At 43.8% G+C, this 21,810-nt stretch overlaps 1 protein-coding gene across 1 annotated transcript in view; it reads left to right on the top strand.

The window, feature by feature from the left end:
- Positions 1-9,813, top strand: part of LOC124544912 (protein takeout-like) — a 35,241-nt gene extending 25,428 nt beyond the window's left edge. The window contains exons 5-6 of the mRNA XM_047123651.1: positions 6,739-6,888; positions 9,477-9,813. Coding sequence (XP_046979607.1) covers positions 6,739-6,888; positions 9,477-9,631 — 305 coding nt within the window. The 3' untranslated portion in view covers positions 9,632-9,813. The remainder of the gene's footprint in view (positions 1-6,738; positions 6,889-9,476) is intronic.
- Positions 9,814-21,810: the final 11,997 nt, after the last annotated feature.

Here is a 21,810-nt window from a genome sequence, read left to right on the forward strand (position 1 = left end):
TTCCAATCTTTGAGTGGGCGTTGTTCGTCCGTACCGCGTGCTGGCCATACATAGCGTGGAATTTCACGCCGAATTTGGCTGATAATCTACCTTCCTATTCACAGACACGAGTCGAACATCATTTCTGTGGATTACGCATTCCTATTAGCCCAGCTCGGCACGGCAACTTGATGTTTTCAATATCGAATGTACGCTGTCCTATAGGAAGTGTTTGGACAGCACAATGTAATGTGGAATTAACTACCCTGTGGGACGAGAGGCGGACTCCTCACTGTAGAAGGTAGCGGAGGGTATTTTGTTATCAGCAGAGAATCAGTAACAGTAGAATTCATCGGTGAGGAAAGCACAGCTACTAAATGTGTGGACTAGTCATCAGATGTCACCTCACCAAGTAATCCATCACGGACCAACCAGACCTCTTCGTACTGGCCCACAGGGACCGTCGAGGTTTGGGGGAAAGTTGTAATAAATCGCACTAATTCAGTGGAAGACATCATTAGTGAGTTGCAAAGTGCTGCCATCAATCCAGCCACCACAGTGACTATGCGCAGGGAATTACAAAGAAAGCGGTGCAAGGGTTCAGATATCTATTTATTTATTTTTTTTTTTTTTTTGGTTGGCTCTGAGCACTATGGGACTTAACTTCTGTGGTCATCAGTCCCCTGGAACTTAGAACTACTTAAACCTAACTAACCTAAGGACATCACACACATCCATGCCCGAAGCAGGATTCGAACCTGCGACCGTAGCGGTCACGCGGTTCCAGACTGAAGTGCCTTTAACCGCACGGCCACACCGGCCGGTTTTTTTTTTTTTGTCATCAGTCTACTGACTGGTTTGATGCTGCGGCCCGCCACGAATTCTTTTCCTGTGCTAACCTCTTCATCTCAGAGTAGCACTTGCAACCTACGTCCTCAATTATTTGCTTGACGTATTCCAGTCTCTGTCTTCCTCTACAGTTTTTGCCCTCTACAGCTCCCTCTAGTACAATGGAAATCATTCCATCATGTCTTAGCAGATGTCCTATCATCCTGTGCCTTCTCCTTATCAGTGTTTTCCACATATTCCTTTCCTCTCCGACTCTGCGTAGAACCTCCTCATTCCTTACCTTATCAGTCCACCTAATTTTCAACATTCGTCTATAGCACCACATCTCAAATGCTTCGATTCTCTTCTGTTCCGGTTTTGCCACAGTCCATGTTTCACTACCATACAATGCTGTACTCCAGACGTACATCCTCAGAAATTTCTTCCTCAAATTAAGGCCGGTATTTGATATTAGTAGACTTCTCTTGGCCAGAAATGCCTTTTTTGCCATAGCGAGTCTGCTTTTGATGTCCTCCTTGCTCCCTCCGTCATTGGTTATTTTACTGCCTAGGTAGCAGAATTCCTTAATTTCATTGACTTCGTGACCATATTTATTATGAGCCATATATCTCCGTAGTCAATCCTAAGCGACAGTTGTGACGGTGGAAAGAACGACGCCAGTGGTCACTGGGTGACTGGAAACGAGTGATTTCGAGTGATGAATCACTCTCTACCCTGGGGCAATCCGATGGACGGGTTTGTGTTCAACTGATGTCTGGTGAACGTTAACGGCTGTCACGTGTTGCGCTAACTGTGAAGTACAGAGGAGATGGTGTTAGGATATAGGGGTGTTTCTCGTGTTAATGTGGTCTCTTACTGCGCTTAAGAAAACCCGAAACAAGGAAACATATGAATACATTTTACATTGTTTTTTTCGGCATGACAATTCATTCTGTCATATAACAGCATCTTTGACGCAATGATCTGTGAGCAATAAGATTCCTGTAATGGACAAGCGTGCCCAGAATCACGACATGAACCGACTGGGACTCCTCTGCTATGAGAACGTCGACTTCGCTCAAGATCCCAGACCTTCTCTACTTTTGACTCTTCAGGAATAAGGACCTGCCATTCCTCCATAGACATTTGGATACCTCCTTGGAAGTATATCCAGCAGAGGTGAAGAGGCCATACCTGTGAAGCGCAGACACATTCCATATTAATGTCCACGAACAGTTGTCCAGATACTTGTACGGCGCATATTCTTCGTTCAGGCTATACTCTTCCGCTGCTGATTTCTGTGAGTGTACCGCGCGAAATCTAACTAGTCCCTATCTCCGTGTCGAGATCCCATTATGCGTTTTTCTGATTTACTGGACACTTTATTCACATCAAATAATACGTATCCCCGGAACTTAAAGTTTCATTGGGTGATCGGTAGATCCTAGAGCATCATTCGTTTTTATTGGTGGCTGCAAGATAATTTTGATGTCGCTTTATCCAGGCGGCCTATCCACTTTATTAAGAGTGGCCCCACATAAGATGGCTGACGTGGTGTCTTTTCTTTCAATGAATGCCCTTTTTAATGGGGTTTACTGTAACCACTTTGATGGAACACTTCCTCCCTGTGATTGTAGCTCCGCTGGAAGACGTTGCTTATCACGATGCACGATGACTTGTGCGCTATGGACCAGTACGGCAAGCACTGTATGTTGCACCATTCGATGGTGGCATTTAGTTGCATGCTTCCTACAAACTGCACGACCTAGACTACCATTAGTGTTCTTATTTATTAAGAAATAGTAGAAAACGAGACATCAATTTCCCGTCTAGCTCCATTATGAATGTTATGTTGTGATAGGTGTTGTTTAAGTATCCACGAATTCATTGGTGGAGGCGATGGCCACCATAATGAGTAAATATAGGGACTTGGCGACACTCTGCTAGGAGATGATGACTATCGCTCTAGACGTACTGTCTAGATCGGTATTTAAACACTGCCACCTGGCTAGAGTCTCTAGAGCTTCTTATGTATAGTATACTCTGGGAAACCATTCACTCAGGTAGCTTTTTCTATTATCTGGGAGGACAACTGTCCATTTTATCTTTCACTACTGTGGTATTCTTGGTGTTTAATATATTTGTCATTATTCATAATACTCTATTTAATTTAAAATAACTTATTCATATGTCGCTCTAAACGAAACAGGGGTAAATTGACATACTAATAAATCTTGCACTAAGCCTTAATTATAAACCGACATATAATCTTAATCTACAAATTACTCTTCACCAAACCGAGACCTTACACCAACGAAACTGCAGGTTGTCCAAAATTGAACAATCTTATACATAAGTACACATGTTCGTATTGTGTATTTACGTTACACGAACTACTGAGCTCTATCAACTTTATGTATTTTATTGTTGGGATAAATTACGGTTATAGGCTGTAATAGTCTACGTGAGGTATTACACTGCTTATGCATATTCTAATCAAAATTTAATGTCAATACACCTGCCCCCTGACGCTTCACAATATTTAGAAATATCCCTTAACTGAACCTGCAGTAAGGTAACTAGTATTAGTAAAATAATGTTATTTCTATACTTCTGTGATCCAAGAAAACTTAAAAACTAGCACCTCGTAACAGCGAAAGATCCGTAATGTACATTTTAAACAGCGAAAGATTCAAGGCAGAAGCTTGTGGTATATCATTATTGAGTCTTTCAGGTACAGAATGTAACTCAGTATGTGTCACCTCTGTGTATATTACCATAACCAAAAATATGACAGAGGAACTAAATTATTTTTTTTCCCCAGGAACTCCCTTACAGGATAAATGGAGTGCTCCAAGAGCAAATTCGCTAGATTAGACTCTAAGATGTTTTAATTCTTATGGTAGCTTGATGAAAATGGATGTATGCCTTTCTGCACAAGAGTCAATGAGATGTGATCCAAAGTCACATTGGATTTCTTGCTACTATTAACTGAGTTAAAGATGCTAATTCTTGGGGATAAGCTGTCATATTATTAACAACAAATGACATCAATATTGTACAGCCGGTGTCAGACTCCTGAACGGGGATCAACAAGATGTTCATTGTCTTTTATTATTTAAATGAGATGAAAACCTTGAACTTGCTGTTTGGACATTTCATGGTATTTTTCCCTCTTCATGTGAAGTTCTGACAGTTAAAAGCCTTAGCGAAGACGCAAATTACTCTCAACACTAACAGTTTATTACTCATTATACATGATGTATCGCAATTAATGGTGTAAAAGCATACAGTTGAACGTACACGATGGTATAAGCTTAAAGTTTCTGTACACATATAATCGTCGGCAAGATAATAGCAACTTTGAGGCTACCAGCCACACCTGACTTTATTCTGCGTAAATGTCATCCCAATTAAGAAAAATTAGCAATACTATACAACGTTAAGAAAAGTTATCGGAGGTATTTTGGTAGAAGTGCAGCCGCTATGAATAAAAACGGCAACAGTTATTGAATTATCCTCGAACAAGAGGGAGATGTTCAAACTGTCGTCCTAATACTCAGATGCAGGCTTGTACCCGTCGCCGCAAAGAGTTCCGAACGCTTTCATACTGAATTATTTCGAAATTCTTGCAAGCACTGACAAGCTCTGTTTGAGTTCTTTAACAGTGCTAACCGCAGTGACGTACGCTACACGTATGGTGACCCCCAGCGTAGAAATCCGTTGTCGCTCAGCTCGAGTGATCTTGGAGTCCTCCTCCCCCAGTTCATCTTCGGCCATATCGCCAATTTAGATGCCGTCTCACCATAACAGCAAAATGCGCCTGTGCCCAATCATGCGTGTATCACGTCCTCTGACGTTGCGAACAGGGAACATCCTCAAGCAATCCTTGTTAGATGATGTTGCAGAAACCAAAGGTCATACCATCCACTTAGCTGGTTTGGTAAAATGTGCAGCCCAATAAGACGATCACTTAACACCTCTAATCATACATTCAATAAGAAACGACGCGGGGATGTAGACACGTGCACATGTGCGTTGGAGCCTAGATGACTCCAAACGTGTAATAATTAATCACAACAAGTGAACCCTGCTTCGTCTGTGAATAAAGCGTTATTGTCAAATGCAAGGTTGCTACAGCTTGTTGTTGCATTCACTGACAGAACGTTATTCTAGGGCCGAGGTCCGCCTTACTAAGACACTGAACTCGTTGGAGGTGGTGTGTGTACATGGCAAGGTGATGCAGCACAATTCTCCATGTGGCACATCCCGGAATTTCTGTGGCAAATCTACTTGTCGTGATCCATGGACAATGTTCGGCTGTTTCCAGCTCCATATCATCAAACTCTGGTGGAATTCGTGCACGCCTACCCAATCCCGCAGCATCTGCAAAGCTCCCAGTTTCTCGGAGGCGCTGATGTACCATTGTAAACGTTCGACTGTCTAGGTCCCTTCAGTCAAAGTAGTATTCCTTGGAACAAGCGTGCAGTCTCCCATGCATTGCCGTTATCCTTACCATAAATGAAATGCATGTCCCCATACTCCTCATACTGTAGTTTTCCAAGCTACTGCCAACAACCGTACAAAACAACTCGTGCTCTGGAAACACTTGATGCGAGTGACACTCTGACTGTGTACTCTACTGTAGTACCAATTCTGTTTACTACTCCAGTTTTACAAAACGTTAACACAGCTCACACCCCCTACCGGCATGTGGCTCACATGGCTCTGAGCACTATGGGACTTAACATCTGAGGTCATGAGTCCCCTAGAACCTAGAACTAATTAATCCTAACTAACCTAAAGACTTCACACACATCGATACGCGAGGCAGGTTTCGAACCTGCGACCGTAATATGGTATTTACACAGAATCACATGGGTAGTGACTGATAATCACAAAGTTGCAATTACCTTGGAAATGTTTCGTTTGCAGAGCTATTTGTATCGAGACTTTTTTTGCTTCTGGTATCGTGTACTGTCAGTGCGTTTACGCTGTTAATAATGATACACTCTATGTATGAACACAGGTATTTAAGGTATGTTGGGACCACATCCCTCCCCCCCGTCTCCCACCGCCACATTCCACTGTTGCATGAGACAAATGTGATGATAAGGACCAGTTAAGTAAATAGTGGAGTATTTGAGAAGACAGCATACCACAAATTGATTCCCACTTTTAAACAGCTGTTTGTGCAGTGGAGCAAGATAAACGTTATTGGCCTTTTCCTTTCATATTAAATTGGGTCACAAAATAGTACAAAATCTGTAGTAGGTTTTGAAGCCAGCTTTATATTTACTGTTAATTGTGGAAACTGTGAATGTTGTAGATCAGGTCGTGCATAAGGATTTCAAAGCTGATGATTAAAAATGGATATTATTATTTTTTATTATTACTATTATTATTATGTACTACTCATTGTAATGTTTACTTAGTACAGATGTCTAATTAGATTTAACAGAGATCCTGGAGATCCTAAACTTTGCCACTTACAATAAACACACCTATTAACTGTTATAGGTATATAATCATTCATAATAGCTTATTGAAGACTGTACACCTCTCATAACACAGAATAATGTTGCCTGTACAGTAAATAATATTTAACCATATTAGCAATTTTTAAAAATATTGACTTGGAAGGAATGTCTGTAACCATTTATAAGACTTGATAACAACAAGATTTTTTATTTCTACCATGTGTCATTCGTAATAATTTGATTCGACTTAGGACACCACTATGAATAATGGAGATTTCAAGAAATGCGACATAAACGGAAATAATTCGTCTTTAAATAAACTTATTAATCTGTTATCTACTGAAAGCTGCTAAATCTAGCTTAATGTATGCGAGACTCCTCGTCCTGTGCTTCTTCTTGAGTGACCTGAAATTTACTCTAATATTCTTTCCCATGTTCCTCTTGCTTACAGCTAGACTGGAGGCCGACCTGGAGATGACTGGACAGCCGGTTGAACGCGATGGGGAGGTGTACTGGGATGTGACGGACTTCAAAGTCAATCCCCATTTGGAAAAGTTGGTGGTTGACTTAACGGGATTATACAACAACGACAAGGCACTAGGTAAGCAGTGGAGTAGATCCTGCGTTACTGAGCAAATAATTTATGTACCTGTTCTAGAAAATTATACTGTAAAGGTCAGGTACGTTGAAGGGGAGAGTCGTAGGAGAAATTAAGCTTGAAGGTAATAATTTACGAAGCGATCCACAGAGTTTATTACATTTTGGTCAGTAGAAGTAACATTAATGCCATGTGGACTGAATGAGTTCTTAATTATTTCATTTTGTGAAGAGTATGAGACCCGTTACAAAAAGGCAACTTTCTACAGCCCAAGGGTCCTTCGAAGGGTGCTATTCCTTATACCAAATGATTTATCTAAGGTGGGAAATATATTTGGTTAATTTATTTTTGATGAGTTATATCACCTAGGTAAATTACGTAACCAATGGAATTTATGTCATATTGGTTAGATTCCTGTACACGCCAAGGAATGTTGGCTCTTTTGAAAGCAACATCTGGAAAATCCTGTACTCCTAACCAAGTTAACGACGTGTATCGGTGCCCTAATACATATTTCAGTCACATTGTTGAAAACAGTATATTGTAAACCTTATTTACGTTAGTACCCTGTTGTTTCCAGTCATTCTGAGATATTGTCCAATAGCAAATCTTTATAGGAAATTAATGATACGTATGACATAGAACTAAAGAATAAATAAATACGAATGAGAGAGGTAGCGCCGATTGTAAACTACAGAAACAGCACAAAAGCAACATCCTCTTATTTACCTAGAAGGAACAGAATATACCAATATTAAATATTGCCATCGTTCTTCCGACTTATAAGGAAATTGTGTGTGTGTGTGTGTGTGTGTGTGTGTGTGTGTGTGTGTGTGTGTGTGTTTCTGTGTGTAAACTGTCGGGTTTACAGGCCTACGCTTGCAAATTTCTGGCTGGCATGATATACAGAAGTAGGGAACGGGAGATCTGTAAGATGAAGATAATAAACATTTGAAAACAGGTGAACAGATTTGTAATGAAATTATGCAGTTATCTCACAATCAGATTTCTCACTGCATCGCCGTCCTTCTTCATACCACAACCAATACCAGGCTCACTACGCGGGCCTTCATGCATGCTCCCACAATGTATTTTTATTGGTCAAAACTCTGACAAACGCTAGTGCCTGTCAACTGCATAAATAACACGTAAAAAAGATTTGTCGGTCTGTGCTCTACAGTGTGTTCCTATCACAGGAACTCTTCATTTTAAATTGCGAAGGATGCAAGGTAGCAGCTGACAACGGCTTTGCTGCAGTGGATACACCGATTCCCGTCAGATCACCGAAGTTAAGAGCTGTCGGATGTGGCTGGCACTTGAATGGGTGACCATCTAGGCCGCAGTGAGCTGTGGCCATTTTTCAGGGTGCACTCAGCCTCGTGATTCGAATTAAGGAGCTACTCGACCGAATAGTAGCGGCTCCGGTCACAGAAAACCATCATGACGACCGGAAGAGGGGTGTGCTGAGCACACTCCCCTCCTATCCGCATCCTCAGCTGAGGATGACACTGCAGTCGGATGGTCCCGATGGGCTGCTTGTGGCCTGAAGACGAATGTGAACTGGTCGTCAGATGTCACTTCAACAACTAATCCATGAGGGACATTCAGTCTTTTTCCGTGTCTATGAGGCCCCGTCTTCCTCTGGGCTCTCGAAGGAAGAAACCGTCTGGTACCAAAGCTTGACGATGTCCGCACTACAAGCGGCCATCTCCAACACTAACCACTGCAGCGCACTGCCGCTGTTTCCACACTACTCTCGGCTCAACGGCACTCTGGTTCCCCAGAGACGGTTTTCCTGGGCAGCCATCAACGAACCCCAACCACTGCTGTATCTCCGACGAATGCTGCACACAACATATTGATCATTGACGATGATGCAAAGAAAAAGGCAACTGATGCCCCAGCTTGACTTTACTGCACTGCATAATTTGCCCACGGCTACCCACAGTGATCTACAGCACCAGCTCAAGACGATGTCACTGGTCGCACTCCCTACTGCTTTGGTCCAGCCAGTCTTGGGTCTTTCCAACGCTTCCATCAATCGTAAACACGGCATCAATGCACTGACCCAGCTGCAAACCACAACATTATCATCCACGTACTCACAGCAGCCCGGAGCTGGCTTCCAGAAGATGTGTCCGATTCAGTCCCGTATTTCCGGCTTCATTCCCTGTCGGCTCCTTAGGCCAGCTACGCTGTTGCAAAACAAGTGTGGACAGCCCACCATACTTCGCCCAGACCCTGCCCCCCCCCCCCCCCAACTATGGCGCTGGCTTCTTTTCCAGATGACGCGCCTGAATAAGCTCCACACTGATAAAAGCTGTGTCGTGCCAACCCCAGCGAGGCCCTGTGTGTCACTGACTGTGCCGCCTTCTGAGACAAGAGTTGGTGATGTATGCTGGTCCCATTGACTTGGTGGGCGGGGTTAGAAAATTGGTGCTACGAAATTTCTGTTTCATGATGTACATCTCAGAAACTATCAGCTTGTTTATCTGTGCTTCAGAGCTGAAAATTCACAAATTATATTGGTTACGATTAAAGAATGCATCTGGGAAATAAAACTAATTCAGAAATGTGTGTGAATGTTTCAGCTGACAACACACTCAAGTTCCTCAACGAGAATTCTGGGGAGATCGCGAAGGAGCTGGAACCCGCCATAGGGGAAGCATTGGGCGCTTCTTTCAAGGAGATGGCCAGGAGAGTGTTTGGCAAGGTCCCGTACAACTCAGTGTTCCCACCTTCGTGAAGATGCGACGATCTATACGTTCTGCTCGAAAAAAACGACTATATTAGTCTTGCTATGTAGATGCACGATCATACATACCTACCTTGCTGCTTGTGTATTGTACTTTGCACAAATCCTACAATGTAGAAAAATTGTATGTATAATCAATACTTTGACTATTAAAAGAGTTTCTTTCACTTTCAGATACTATGTTCCCTATTTTTAAAATCGTTTGTAAAAATTTACTTCAGACTTTATTCCTACAGACTTAACACCATTAAAATTTCATACTCTATAACTCCATACTGAAACAGCGCCTTGGTAATGAAAATCTATCGTCCTGTACTGAATACAGTACTACCTATAATTCATGTGAGCATTCTATTTCTTTGAATCCGTCGTAGCCATGTGTGAACTCAGTAATATCACAATGCAAATTAATGTTGATCAACGTGCATACCACAAATTATGCTTATAGTTATAAAATAAACTGTTTTTTGAGAAAATTAACCTTCCTTACTATTCATTCTTCAGTAGCGATGAATGTATTTCGTTGAATATTTTTATCACGCAGCCTCTATTTAGCGGTGTGTTTAGTACACTAATACATATTTTCTCATTTTCGTCAAGCAAATGTATTTATCAACAGTGTTACGGTACCTTTCTTCACTTCCCCACATGGTCTCTTACGTATTTTGGTGAAATGTGGAATTACTGCAGCTTCACTTATATATAAGTGAAGCTGCAGTAATTCCACACACTTTATATATAATCTAAACTGAAATACACAGACGGGAGGGAGGAAATGTGTTGGCAGAAGAGCTAACACCGTGTTACGAGTTGAGGCCGAAACGCACGCGTTTTAGCTCACGCAGGCTGGCGTGAGGGGGGGATAACTATACTGACGTGAGGTCTGGAACACGACAAGGAATGAGAATTCAGAAAGCGGACGTAATTAGTTTGATACCTAACTTTAGTCCATTAATGATGAACGTCGCTCTTGACGGTACATGATTCACAATATTATCTGTTCAGAATACATTCATAGTAACTGAATATGGCGCCTTGCTAGGTCGTAGCAAATGACGCAGCTGAAGGCTATGCTAATCTGTCGTCTCTGCAAATGAGAGCTTATGTAGACATTGAACCATCGCTAGCAAAGTCGGCTGTACAACTGGGGCGAGTGCTAGGGAGTCTCTCTAGACTAGACCTGCCGTGTGGCGGCGCTCGGTCTGCAATCACTGATAGTGGCGACACGCGCGTCCGACGTATACTAACGGACCGCGGCCGATTTAAAGGCTACCACCTAGCAAGTGTGGTGTCTGGCGGTGACACCACAGGAAAAGTAACTAAACATCACGACTTGATTACTACAGCCTCACTTAGATTATATATTGAAGTACGCAGGAGGGAGGGAGAAAAAGTAACTAAACATCACGACTTGAGAGAGTGTGTGATGTTATTTGAGTTATTACACGATCGAGTGAAACTTACAAAGAAATTTGAAGTACAAGCACAAGTTTCAGTATGACGTTGCCACCTCCCTCTCTGGGCTTGATGCATGCATTGATTTGGCTGGGATTGGTATAATTAAGCCATTGCAACCTCTCCTGAGGCAAGCTAGGCAACAACTACTGCAACTACATCTACATCTACATACATACTCCGCAATCCACCATACGGTGCGTGGCGGAGGGTACCTCGTACCACAACTATCATCTTCTCTCCCTGTTCCCTTCCCAAACAGAAGAGCGATATATGACTGCCTATATGCCTCTGTAGGAGCCCTAATCTCTCTTATCTTATCTTTGTGGTCTTTCCGCGAAATGTAAGTTGGCGGCAGTAAAATTGTACTGCAGTCAGCCACAAATGCTGGTTCTCTAAATTTCCTCAGCAGCGATTCACGAAAAGAACGCCTCCTTTCCTCTAGAGAGTCACACCCAAGTTCCTGAAGCATTTCCGTAACACTCGCGTGATGATCAAACCTACCAGTAACAAATCTAGCAGCCCGCCTCTGAATTGCTTCTACACTCCTGGAAATGGAAAAAAGAACACATTGACACCGGTGTGTCAGACCCACCATACTTGCTCCGGACACTGCGAGAGGGCTGTACAAGCAATGATCACACGCACGGCACAGCGGACACACCAGGAACCGCGGTGTTGGCCGTCGAATGGCGCTAGCTGCGCAGCATTTGTGCACCCCCGCCGTCAGTGTCAGCCAGTTTGCCGTGGCATACGGAGCTCCATCGCAGTCTTTAACACTGGTAGCATGCCGCGACAGCGTGGACGTGAACCGTATGTGCAGTTGACGGACTTTGAGCGAGGGCGTAAAGTGGGCATGCGGGAGGCCGGGTGGACGTACCGCCGAATTGCTCAACACGTGGGGCGTGAGGTCTCCACAGTACATCGATGTTGTCGCCAGTGGTCGGCGGAAGGTGCACGTGCCCGTCGACCTGGGACCGGCCCGCAGCGACGCACGGATGCACGCCAAGACCGTAGGATCCTACGCAGTGCCGTAGGGGACCGCACCGCCACTTCCCAGCAAATTAGGGACACTGTTGCTCTTGGGGTATCGGCGAGGACCATTCGCAACCGTCTCCATGAAGCTGGGCTACGGTCCCGCACACCGTCAGGCCGTCTTCCGCTCACGCCCCAACATCGTGCAGCCCGCCTCCAGTGGTGTCGCGACAGGCGTGAATGGAGGGACGAATGGAGACGTGTCGTCTTCAGCGATGAGAGTCGCTTCTGCCTTGGTGCCAATGATGGTCGTATGCGTGTTTGGCGCCGTGCAGGTGAGCGCCACAATCAGGACTGCATACGACCGAGGCACACAGGGCCAACACCCGGCATCATGGTGTGGGGAGCGATCTCCTACACTGGCCGTACACCACTGGTGATCGTCGAGGGGACACTGAATAGTGCACGGTACATCCAAACCGTCATCGAACCCATCGTTCTACCATTCCTAGACCGGCAAGGGAACTTGCTGTTCCAACAGGACAATGCACGTCCGCATGTATCCCGTGCCACCCAACGTGCTCTAGAAGGTGTAAGTCAACTACCCTGGCCAGCAAGATCTCCGGATCTGTCCCCCATTGAGCATGTTTGGGACTGGATGAAGCGTCGTCTCACGCGGTCTGCACGTCGAGCACGAACGCTGGTCCAACTGAGGCGCCAGGTGGAAATGGCATGGCAAGCCGTTCCACAGGCCTACATCCAGCATCTCTACGATCGTCTCCATGGGAGAATAGCAGCCTGCATTGCTGCGAAAGGTGGATATGCACTGTACTAGTGCCGACATTGTGCATGCTCTGTTGCCTGTGTCTATGTGCCTGTGGTTCTGTCAGTGTGATCGTGTGATGTATCTGACCCCAGGAATGTGTCAATAAAGTTTCCCCTTCCTGGGACAATGAATTCACGGTGTTCTTATTGCAATTTCCAGGAGTGTATGTCCTGCCTCAATCCGACCTGATAGGAATCCCAAACGCTCGAGCAGTACTCAAGAATAAGTCGTACTAGTGTTTTATAGGCGGTCTCCTTTACACATCTTCCCAAAATTCTACCAATGAACCGAAGACGACTATCCGCCTTCCCCGCAACTGCCATTACATGCTTGTCCCACTTCATACCGCTCTGCAATGTTACACCCAAATATTTAATCGACGTGACTGTGTCAAGCGCTACTCTACTAATGGAGTATTCAAACATTACAGTATTCTTTTTCCTATTCAACAGCTTTAATTATATTTAGAGTTAGCTGCCATTCTTTACGTCAATCACAAATCCTGTCCAAGTCATCTTGTATCCTCCTACGATCACTCAACGACGACATCTTCCCGTACACCACAGCATCATCAGCAAGCAACCGCACATTGCTATCCACTCTATCCATAAGATCATTTATGCAGATAGAAAACAACAGCGGACCTACCACACTTCCCTGGGACACTCCAGACGATACCCTCACCTGCGATGAACACTCACCATCGAGGACAACGTACTGGTTCTATTACTTAAGAAGTCTTCGAGCCACTCTTATACTTGGAAAGCAATCCCATATGCTCGTACCTTAGTTAGGACTCTGCAGAGTGGCACCGAGTCAAACGCTTTCCGGATGTCAATGAATATGGCATCCGTCTGATACCCTTCATCCATGGTTCGCAAGATATCATGTGAAAAAACGGTGAGTTGCGTTTCGCAGGAGCAATGCTTTCTAAAGCCGTGCTGATGCATGGACAGCAACTGTCTCAAGGAAATTCATTATAATCGAACTCAGAATATGTTCGAGAATCCGGCAACGAACCGATGTTAAGGATATTGGTCTGTAATTTTGAGGATCCGTCCTTCTACCCTTCTTATATACATACGTCACCTGCGCATTTTTACCAATCGCTCGAGACTTTACGCTGGGCAAGAGATTCGCGATAAATGCAAGCTAAGTAAGGAGCCAATGCAGTAGAGTACTCTCTGTTAAACCGAATTAGAATCCCATCAGGACCTGGCAATTTATTTATTTTCAACCCATTCAGCTGCTTCACAACCCCAGGGATGTCTATTACTATGTCCTCCATACGGGAATCTGTACGAGACCCAAACGGCGGTATGTTTGTACGGTCCTCCTGCGTGAAAGATTTCTCAAATGCTAAATTTAAAATTGCAGCTTTCATTTTGCTGTCTTCCGTTCCCAGCCCAGACTGATCAGTGAGTGACTGGATGGAAGCCTTCGACCCGCTTACCGATTTTACGTAAGACCAGAATTTCCTTGGGTTTTCAGCTAGATCTTTTGCTAAGGTATGACGGTGGTAGAGGTTAAATGCTTCGCGCATCGCTCTTTTTACAGCAGTACGAATCTCTAATAACTTTAGCCTGTCCTCATTCTCCCCATCTTTCTTGTACCGCGAGTGCAACTGCCTCTGCTTCCTGAGTATTCTCTGAATTGCGCTGTTAAACCACGGTGGGTCTTTTCCGTCCGTAACCCACTTTTTCGGCACATACTTGTCCAATGCGTGATTTAGAATGTGTTTAAAATTTCCCCATAATTCTTCCACGGCCATCGTACCGGAAGTAAATGAAGTCGATTCATTTACTAAGTGGGATGCTAACAACTGCTTATCTGCTCTTTCTACTAAGAATACTCTCCCAGCCTTCTTGGCCGACTTTTTAACTTTCGTAACCATAGTCGTAATGACAACATCATGATCACTAATCTTTGTGTCAACACTGGCACCGTCGATGAGGTCTGGTCTGTTCGTGGCTACCAGATCTAAAAATTTCCACTACGCGTCGGCTGTCGATTTAGCTGCTCAAGACAGTTTTCGGTTAACGTGTTCAAAAGTAATTCACGACGGCTTGTCAGTACCACCTGTAGTGAATCCATCGACATCCCAGTCTATACTAGGTAGGCTGAAGTCGCCTCCGACTAATATAGCATGATCCGGGTACTTCTGAGATAAAGAATGTAGACTCCCTTTGAATGATTCTAGAACTGTCACGGTGGAACCTGGTGGCCGGTAATAACACGCCACAATTTATTTCCCCTAGCCCTGTTAAACGTGTCCAGATAACTTCGCAATCACACTCTACTTCGACCTCAAAAATGGTTCAAATGGCTCTGAGCACTATGGGACTTAACATCTTAGGTCTTCAGTCCCCTAGAACTTAGAACTACTTTACCTAACTAACCTAATGACATCACACACATCCATGCCCGAGGCTGGATTCGAACCTGCGATCGTAGCAGCCTCGCGGTTCCGGACTGCAGCGCCTAGAACCGCACGGCCACCGCGGCCGGCACTTCGACCTCAGTAGACACAATATTTTTGTCAACTGCAATGAAGACACCACCTCCTACGGTGTCTAATCTTTCTTTCCGATACACATTCCAACCCTCACTAAATATTTCAGAACTTCTTATCTCAGCCAGGTCGAGGTCCCGAGAATAATTTGCGCGCCACACGCTTCTTGGAGGGCAGTAAATTCAGGAACTTTATTCCGAACACTCTGAAAATTTACTGCTAATATCTTGATAGCTGAAGTGTCTTTACACTGAGCGCGTCCTAATTTCCCTGCCTGCACGTCGACCGGTGAGTGTTCATCAGGACACCTCGCACTACTGCTTAGCCTAAAAAACCCCCTTGTGCACGCCACAAGTCTCTGCTACCCGAGTAGCCACTTCCTTTGTGTAGTGCACCCCTGACCTATCTAGGAGCGTCCTACAATTCCCCACCCAATAGCACAAGTCTAGAAATCTGCAGCCAAGACCGTTACAGAGTCGACGAAGCCTCTGATTGAGACCCTCCACTCGGCTCCAATCCAAAGGACCCAGATCCTCTCTGGGAATGATGCTGCAAATAGACAGCTCTGCTTCCACCCCGCGTGCGAGGCCAGTGGTCTTCACCAAATTCGCCAGCCGCCTGTGCGAACTGAGGATCGCCTCAGAACCCAAGCGACAGGCATAATTGGTGCCAACGTGAGCAACTACCTGCAGACGACTGTACCCCGTACGCTCAATAGCCGCAGTCAAGGCCGCCTCCACATCTTGGATGAGGCCCCCCGATAGACAAACCGAGTGCACGTTGGATTTCTTTCCAGCCCTGTATGCTATTTCTCTAAGGGGCTCCATCACCCGCCTAACGTTGGAGCTTCCAATAACCAGCAAGCCTTTGCCCCCGTGTACCTGCTCGAGCGCTGCTGAAGGAGCGGCCACCTACCCATTGACAGGACGAACGGCCGGGGCCAGCCGGCAGCCTCCACATTGGCCCTCTGCCTCGAGCGACGCGAACGCGTTGCAGTCCGCCACTCACCCTGAGATGAGGGCGGACCCAACGCGCCGAGTACACTAGAAGGAACCTTGGCGGCTGAGTCAGCGGACGCAGCAAGCGACATCTGGGGTGTCTCAACCGACGCGCCAGGCTCTCTGCCATCGCTGCACCTCGAGGCAGCAACCTGAAGGCGGCTGACCGTGGCCAACAGAACGCTCAGCTGCTCGCGAACCGCGGCCAGTTCCTCCTGCGCCCGCACACAGCATGCACACACCCTATCCATCCTACTGCTAATATCTAACGACTCCTCGAATTTATACTCTACAGCTATCAATAAGCAATATTACTCCTCTCAAATACGAGAATACGCAAGGATTTTATGTAATTAAATATGCAAGCGCACAAACACCCGGAAAGAAATTAAGAATTAAACTGCAAAACAAATATGAAAGCTAAATAAGCGACTCGGTACTGCACTGCTGCTGCACTGATACTTCACCAGCGGCTACTCGAGGCTCACTGGTCCTTGATGTGCTGGATATCAACATTGGTACGGAGTTGACGCCTGAGATGGTCGCACCCATTCTGCTGGAGTCAGATTTGGGGACCTTGCTGACTATGTGAGGGCAAACATTGATCTGTTGCTGAATGACACAGCGATATTGTCGAACGAATACTAATACAGGAGGAGACAGGATGCCTGTCATATACCATTGTGCCATTAGAGTTTCCTCAGTCACCAACAGCCATGAACTGAAATCATATCTGATGGCTGTCTAGACCATGACGTCTTCAGTTACACTGCTGTGACTCTCCAAACTATTGGAAGAGTACGGTCTGGTCTCGGGTCTCAATAGCTTTTGATGATGGTTTTCCGTGACTCATCGCTAAATGCAATGAGACGACATTAATCAGTACTGCTGCTTTTTAGTTACAGCATCACTCCAAACATATGCGTTTGTGTTGTGCCATTGATGGCAGTCGAGACATACGACGATAATTCCCTTGTCCAACTGCTGCTAATCTCTGACCGACTGTGCGGGCAGTGTGGGATGAAAGATAATGTCGTAGGGAATCCATAACTTGTTCAGATGGCAGACGAAGATGTGAAGGGGTTACGATCTGCCTCGTGCTCAATGCAGTGATTTTCCCTTGTGGTGTTCGGATGTGCTCAGCTGGAACGCTGGCGACATATATGACTGCCCTCATGAACTCATACAGTACATCACTGGGCCACTGTCACATACAAATACCTCATAAAGCTGGACATTTTCGATTCGACCAGCCGGCCAACTGGGGACCATCAATGGCGGTACTTCAAACTGTGTAGCGCTGTCCCACAGAACTGTACAGCATCTCCATGTTCTTCACAGTGCTTTCTCAACGTCTGAAGATATTCGGCCACCTCATGTACGCTACCAGATCTGGTAAGAATACTGACCACTTATAACACAAATGCACTTTGGTGTCAGTTTTACCCGTCCAAGAGAATTCCAACTCTAACTATTTATATAAACACTGATGATGTTTAATTTACGAAATTACACAGACAACTGACCATGGCTTTGGGCGCTTCACTTTTTTCAACTAGAAGTGTATTTACATACGTCTACAGCAGGTACACATACCTTCCAATGCAATAACATCTGGTAAGAACACTGAACACTTATAACACAAATGCACTTTGGTGTCAATGTTACCCGTCCAAGAGAATTGCAAGTCTAATCCTTTACATACCCACTGATGATATTTAATTGCACGAAATTACATTGAAAACTGACCCTGTCATTGGGCTGTTCACTTTTTTCAACTAGAAGTGTATTTACATACGTCTACAGCAGGTACACAAACCTTCAAATTGAATAACATCTGGTCATTAAACATTAATAACACCTGCTATCATACTATTGATGTGTTACCATTCCCTCCATTGTCTGCACCATACAACTTGTTATTAAACGTCCACAATGCACGAAACGGGTCTGCTGCCAAAGGTAGTCATTAAAACAAGGAGTATATCTAAATGAAGAAAAACCAAGGATATGTCTAAGTGAACAAATACGGTACAAGAGACATCAATAACTTAGCCTAACATACAAAAAACAATGTTCATACGCAGTAATACTGCGCCTAGTTGTCGAGATCTGGTTTTGTAGAAAATTTTTATGATTCAGTGTTAAGTTTGCGATCTGATTTTTACAGTCACATAATCTTTTGTTATCTCCAACTTGTTTCATCTGAAGCTAAAACGTCAATGGCATTTCCCACCACGGTTTATGGTCCACGGGAAACTGTGATTTCCAGACAGTTCACAGGTTAGCAAGAGGCATGGTTATTCCATTTCCAGTAGAGCAGTGCACAGCAAAGCCATGTGGCACTGAAGCCACACGCTGTTACCGAAACAGTGTTTGTATCATGGAGGTGAATTAAGTATTGTGCTATAAAGAAAAAGCAACAGAAGAAATTAGTACGAATAAGAACCAAAACTGAAAAAACTCATTGAACGTAGCCTAGAAAACTGAACTATCGATCATACAAACGCAAAATATTCTTGAAGAGACTGCCGGCATCTTCACCATAACTACAGCAAAAGAGGAACTTGACATTTTCATATTGAGGGCTAGAATACAATGTTGCTACCTTTCTCGACAGTAAGATAATACTTCCAGGCTGGGTCACACATATACAGCATTACTATTGCTATCCTCTCTCTCTTCTGGGCTTGGCTGACATACAAACGGTTACTGTAAATGATTTATATCAATCCTGGGAAGCGGAGCCATATGACACGGTCTTATGCTGATCAAATAATATATCCTGGAAGCTTCTCATTTAGTTAAACTGTCTGTACATCTTGATCCACTCTTAATACTACCATCTTTCTCAAACTGTATCGAACAACTTTGTTTCATTCTTAATAATTCTGTAATAGTATCAGAATATCATGCCTGACTTTACTGATCAGCCAACTCGCGTAAAGGCATTAAGGATTCGGATGGTTTACCATATAGGAGTCATATGTTTCCTTTAAACATTCTGGACTAATATTTTTTTGATCCAACACATTTTATTTAATTAGAATACATTAAGAAACATTTGAGAACATAATGCATAGGCATGATCCTATTCGCGTATCAGCACTGAAGAGTAAAAGGGAAGGAACTGATATGTCACAAAAAAAGGAAAGAAACTTCATAATCAAACTCTCGTTCATGTATTAAGGGATTGAAATGAAAGTAATTGTTATGATTCAGTGTTATGATTGCACGCCAATAAGTTTGCGATCTGATTCTTACACAGTCACATAATCTTTTGTTATCTCCAACTTGTTTCATCTGAAGCTAAAACGTCAATGGCATTTCCCACCACGGTTTATGGTCCACGGGAAACTGTGATTTCCAGACAGTTCACAGGTTAGCATACTCAGAAATGAGTCTTAGCTCAACCCAAGCCTAGTGCCAATTTGGGACAAATTATTCAAGTACAGAAGCCCATTGTGAAGCTAAGTATTGCACTCAAGTGACTATCCATTCCACTTCATAGTTTTAGATGTGTCCAGTGATTAGGAAAGGCATGCAGTCTGAGTGCCTCGTGTTGAACTCACTGGTGTGCATACATAGAAATCCCATCTGTTTTACAAGATAAATTACCTAAAATACACAAAACCGCACATTAGTCACTCCGGCACTGAAGGTGGAAGCATTTACATTTACTGATGAGTAGTGGAAGAAGGATCGTGTTTTCTACCGTCGATCCTGTGGCATCATAACTCAACAAAGCCACCAACTTTCGAGTTCTTGAAATCTAAGAAAGTATAAAATTCAGAGACTCATTTCGTACCATTGTGTTCCACGAATTTGCGTTACACATCGGAAGCAGTGTCACATAATACACTGCATCGGAAAATGAAGTTACTGTTTCATTGGGTACCACGTGGTAAGAAAGATACTGATAGACAAAGTACTTCCTCTCAGAAACACAAGAATAATGGTAAATTTGCAACTCGAAATTGCTGATAATTTAAATAGTATTATTTCCCTGTAAGGTATTATGCCGATATGAAGAATTTTAAATAGTATTATAACATGCTAAGTAATTTCAAACACTTTCAGTCATAGACTGTCCAAAGACATGTCTGCCCTTACACTGTCCCAGAAGCAAATTGCTTTCATACTGAATGAGCGGGAAGAGCCACCATTTGCCCATTGTGAGGGTAGCCAACAGAGATGACCACAGGACTCACTAGCCAAGCTAAACGTGACTATGTGCCCATACACCTGCCCTGATGGTCAAGTTAAACCTCTCGCCTTTCTGCTTAAAGCAACTACTATTACTGAAACTGCCCTAGTAGGCAACACATACTAGGTGCCCTTAGGAAACTCACATATACTCATTTCAGGCACACACTTTGGATTAAATAACAGGAAAATGATGCAGGAAGGACGTTGGCGCATATATATCACTGTAAATATCTAGAATAAACGTATTCATTTCTTTCTGAGAGGCATGCTACCGTCAGAAACGGGCAGCAAAACAGGATAGATATGACATATCTGTCTCAACACCACCATTATATTTTTTAAAAAAGAAACATTTTAAAATTCCCTAGGGTGCAGTAGTGGCAATAATGTAATATGGAGATGCTGACTGTGACAAGCAAAACCTGCAATAGAGCCTAACAGCTATGTGAATTTGTCGGCGACTAATTTTTTGACGCAATATCAATGCTGTGTTTAATGGAAAAATTGTCAAGTATGGTGTGAAACACGTGACTAGGAGGAATGTGATATTCAAATGTGGAAAATGGAAACCGCTGAAGAAAAAATGCATTGGCATCAAGAATGCCTAAAACATGGTGTATGAGCAAGAGTGCAATAGCAATCCCATTCCCAATGAAAAAAATATTATTAAAAAAAGTTAAACGTAATCCAAATCTGAGACTCCGTTGAAAACTCCTGAAGCACTAGAAAGCATACCATTCTCAACCTATCAGTAATCCATATACCACAGAAGGTCACTATTAAACTTCAGAAATACCAAAATCACACACACAGACATTCACATTCATGCATGTCCTAGTCTACTTTATATTTTGGTCAAGGGTGGAAAGAAGATCTTTTGGATAGTCTGCATTGTATATACACAAATACTGTGCTAGCGTTAGCAGAAAATGCCTTAAAATTAAGTACTTCTAAAGGCTGTTGCTTTTTTTCTGTGAAACTGACACATTAACATTGCACAGGGTGAAGCGAAATTCGCCCACTCGGGCTTCGCAGCTCGACTCCTCACATGCCAGCGATAAAAAAATGTCTGCCACAAAATTTCGTCCGGCGGCTACAATCGGCAGGAAAAGGAAGTTAAAAAGTGGCAATCTGGCAACATTGTAAACACATGTGTGGTAACTATCTCTGTCAGTACGTCCGAGTCATGTATAAT

This window comes from Schistocerca americana, chromosome 8 (genome assembly GCF_021461395.2).
Source record: "Schistocerca americana isolate TAMUIC-IGC-003095 chromosome 8, iqSchAmer2.1, whole genome shotgun sequence".
Taxonomy (NCBI): domain Eukaryota; kingdom Metazoa; phylum Arthropoda; class Insecta; order Orthoptera; family Acrididae; genus Schistocerca; species Schistocerca americana.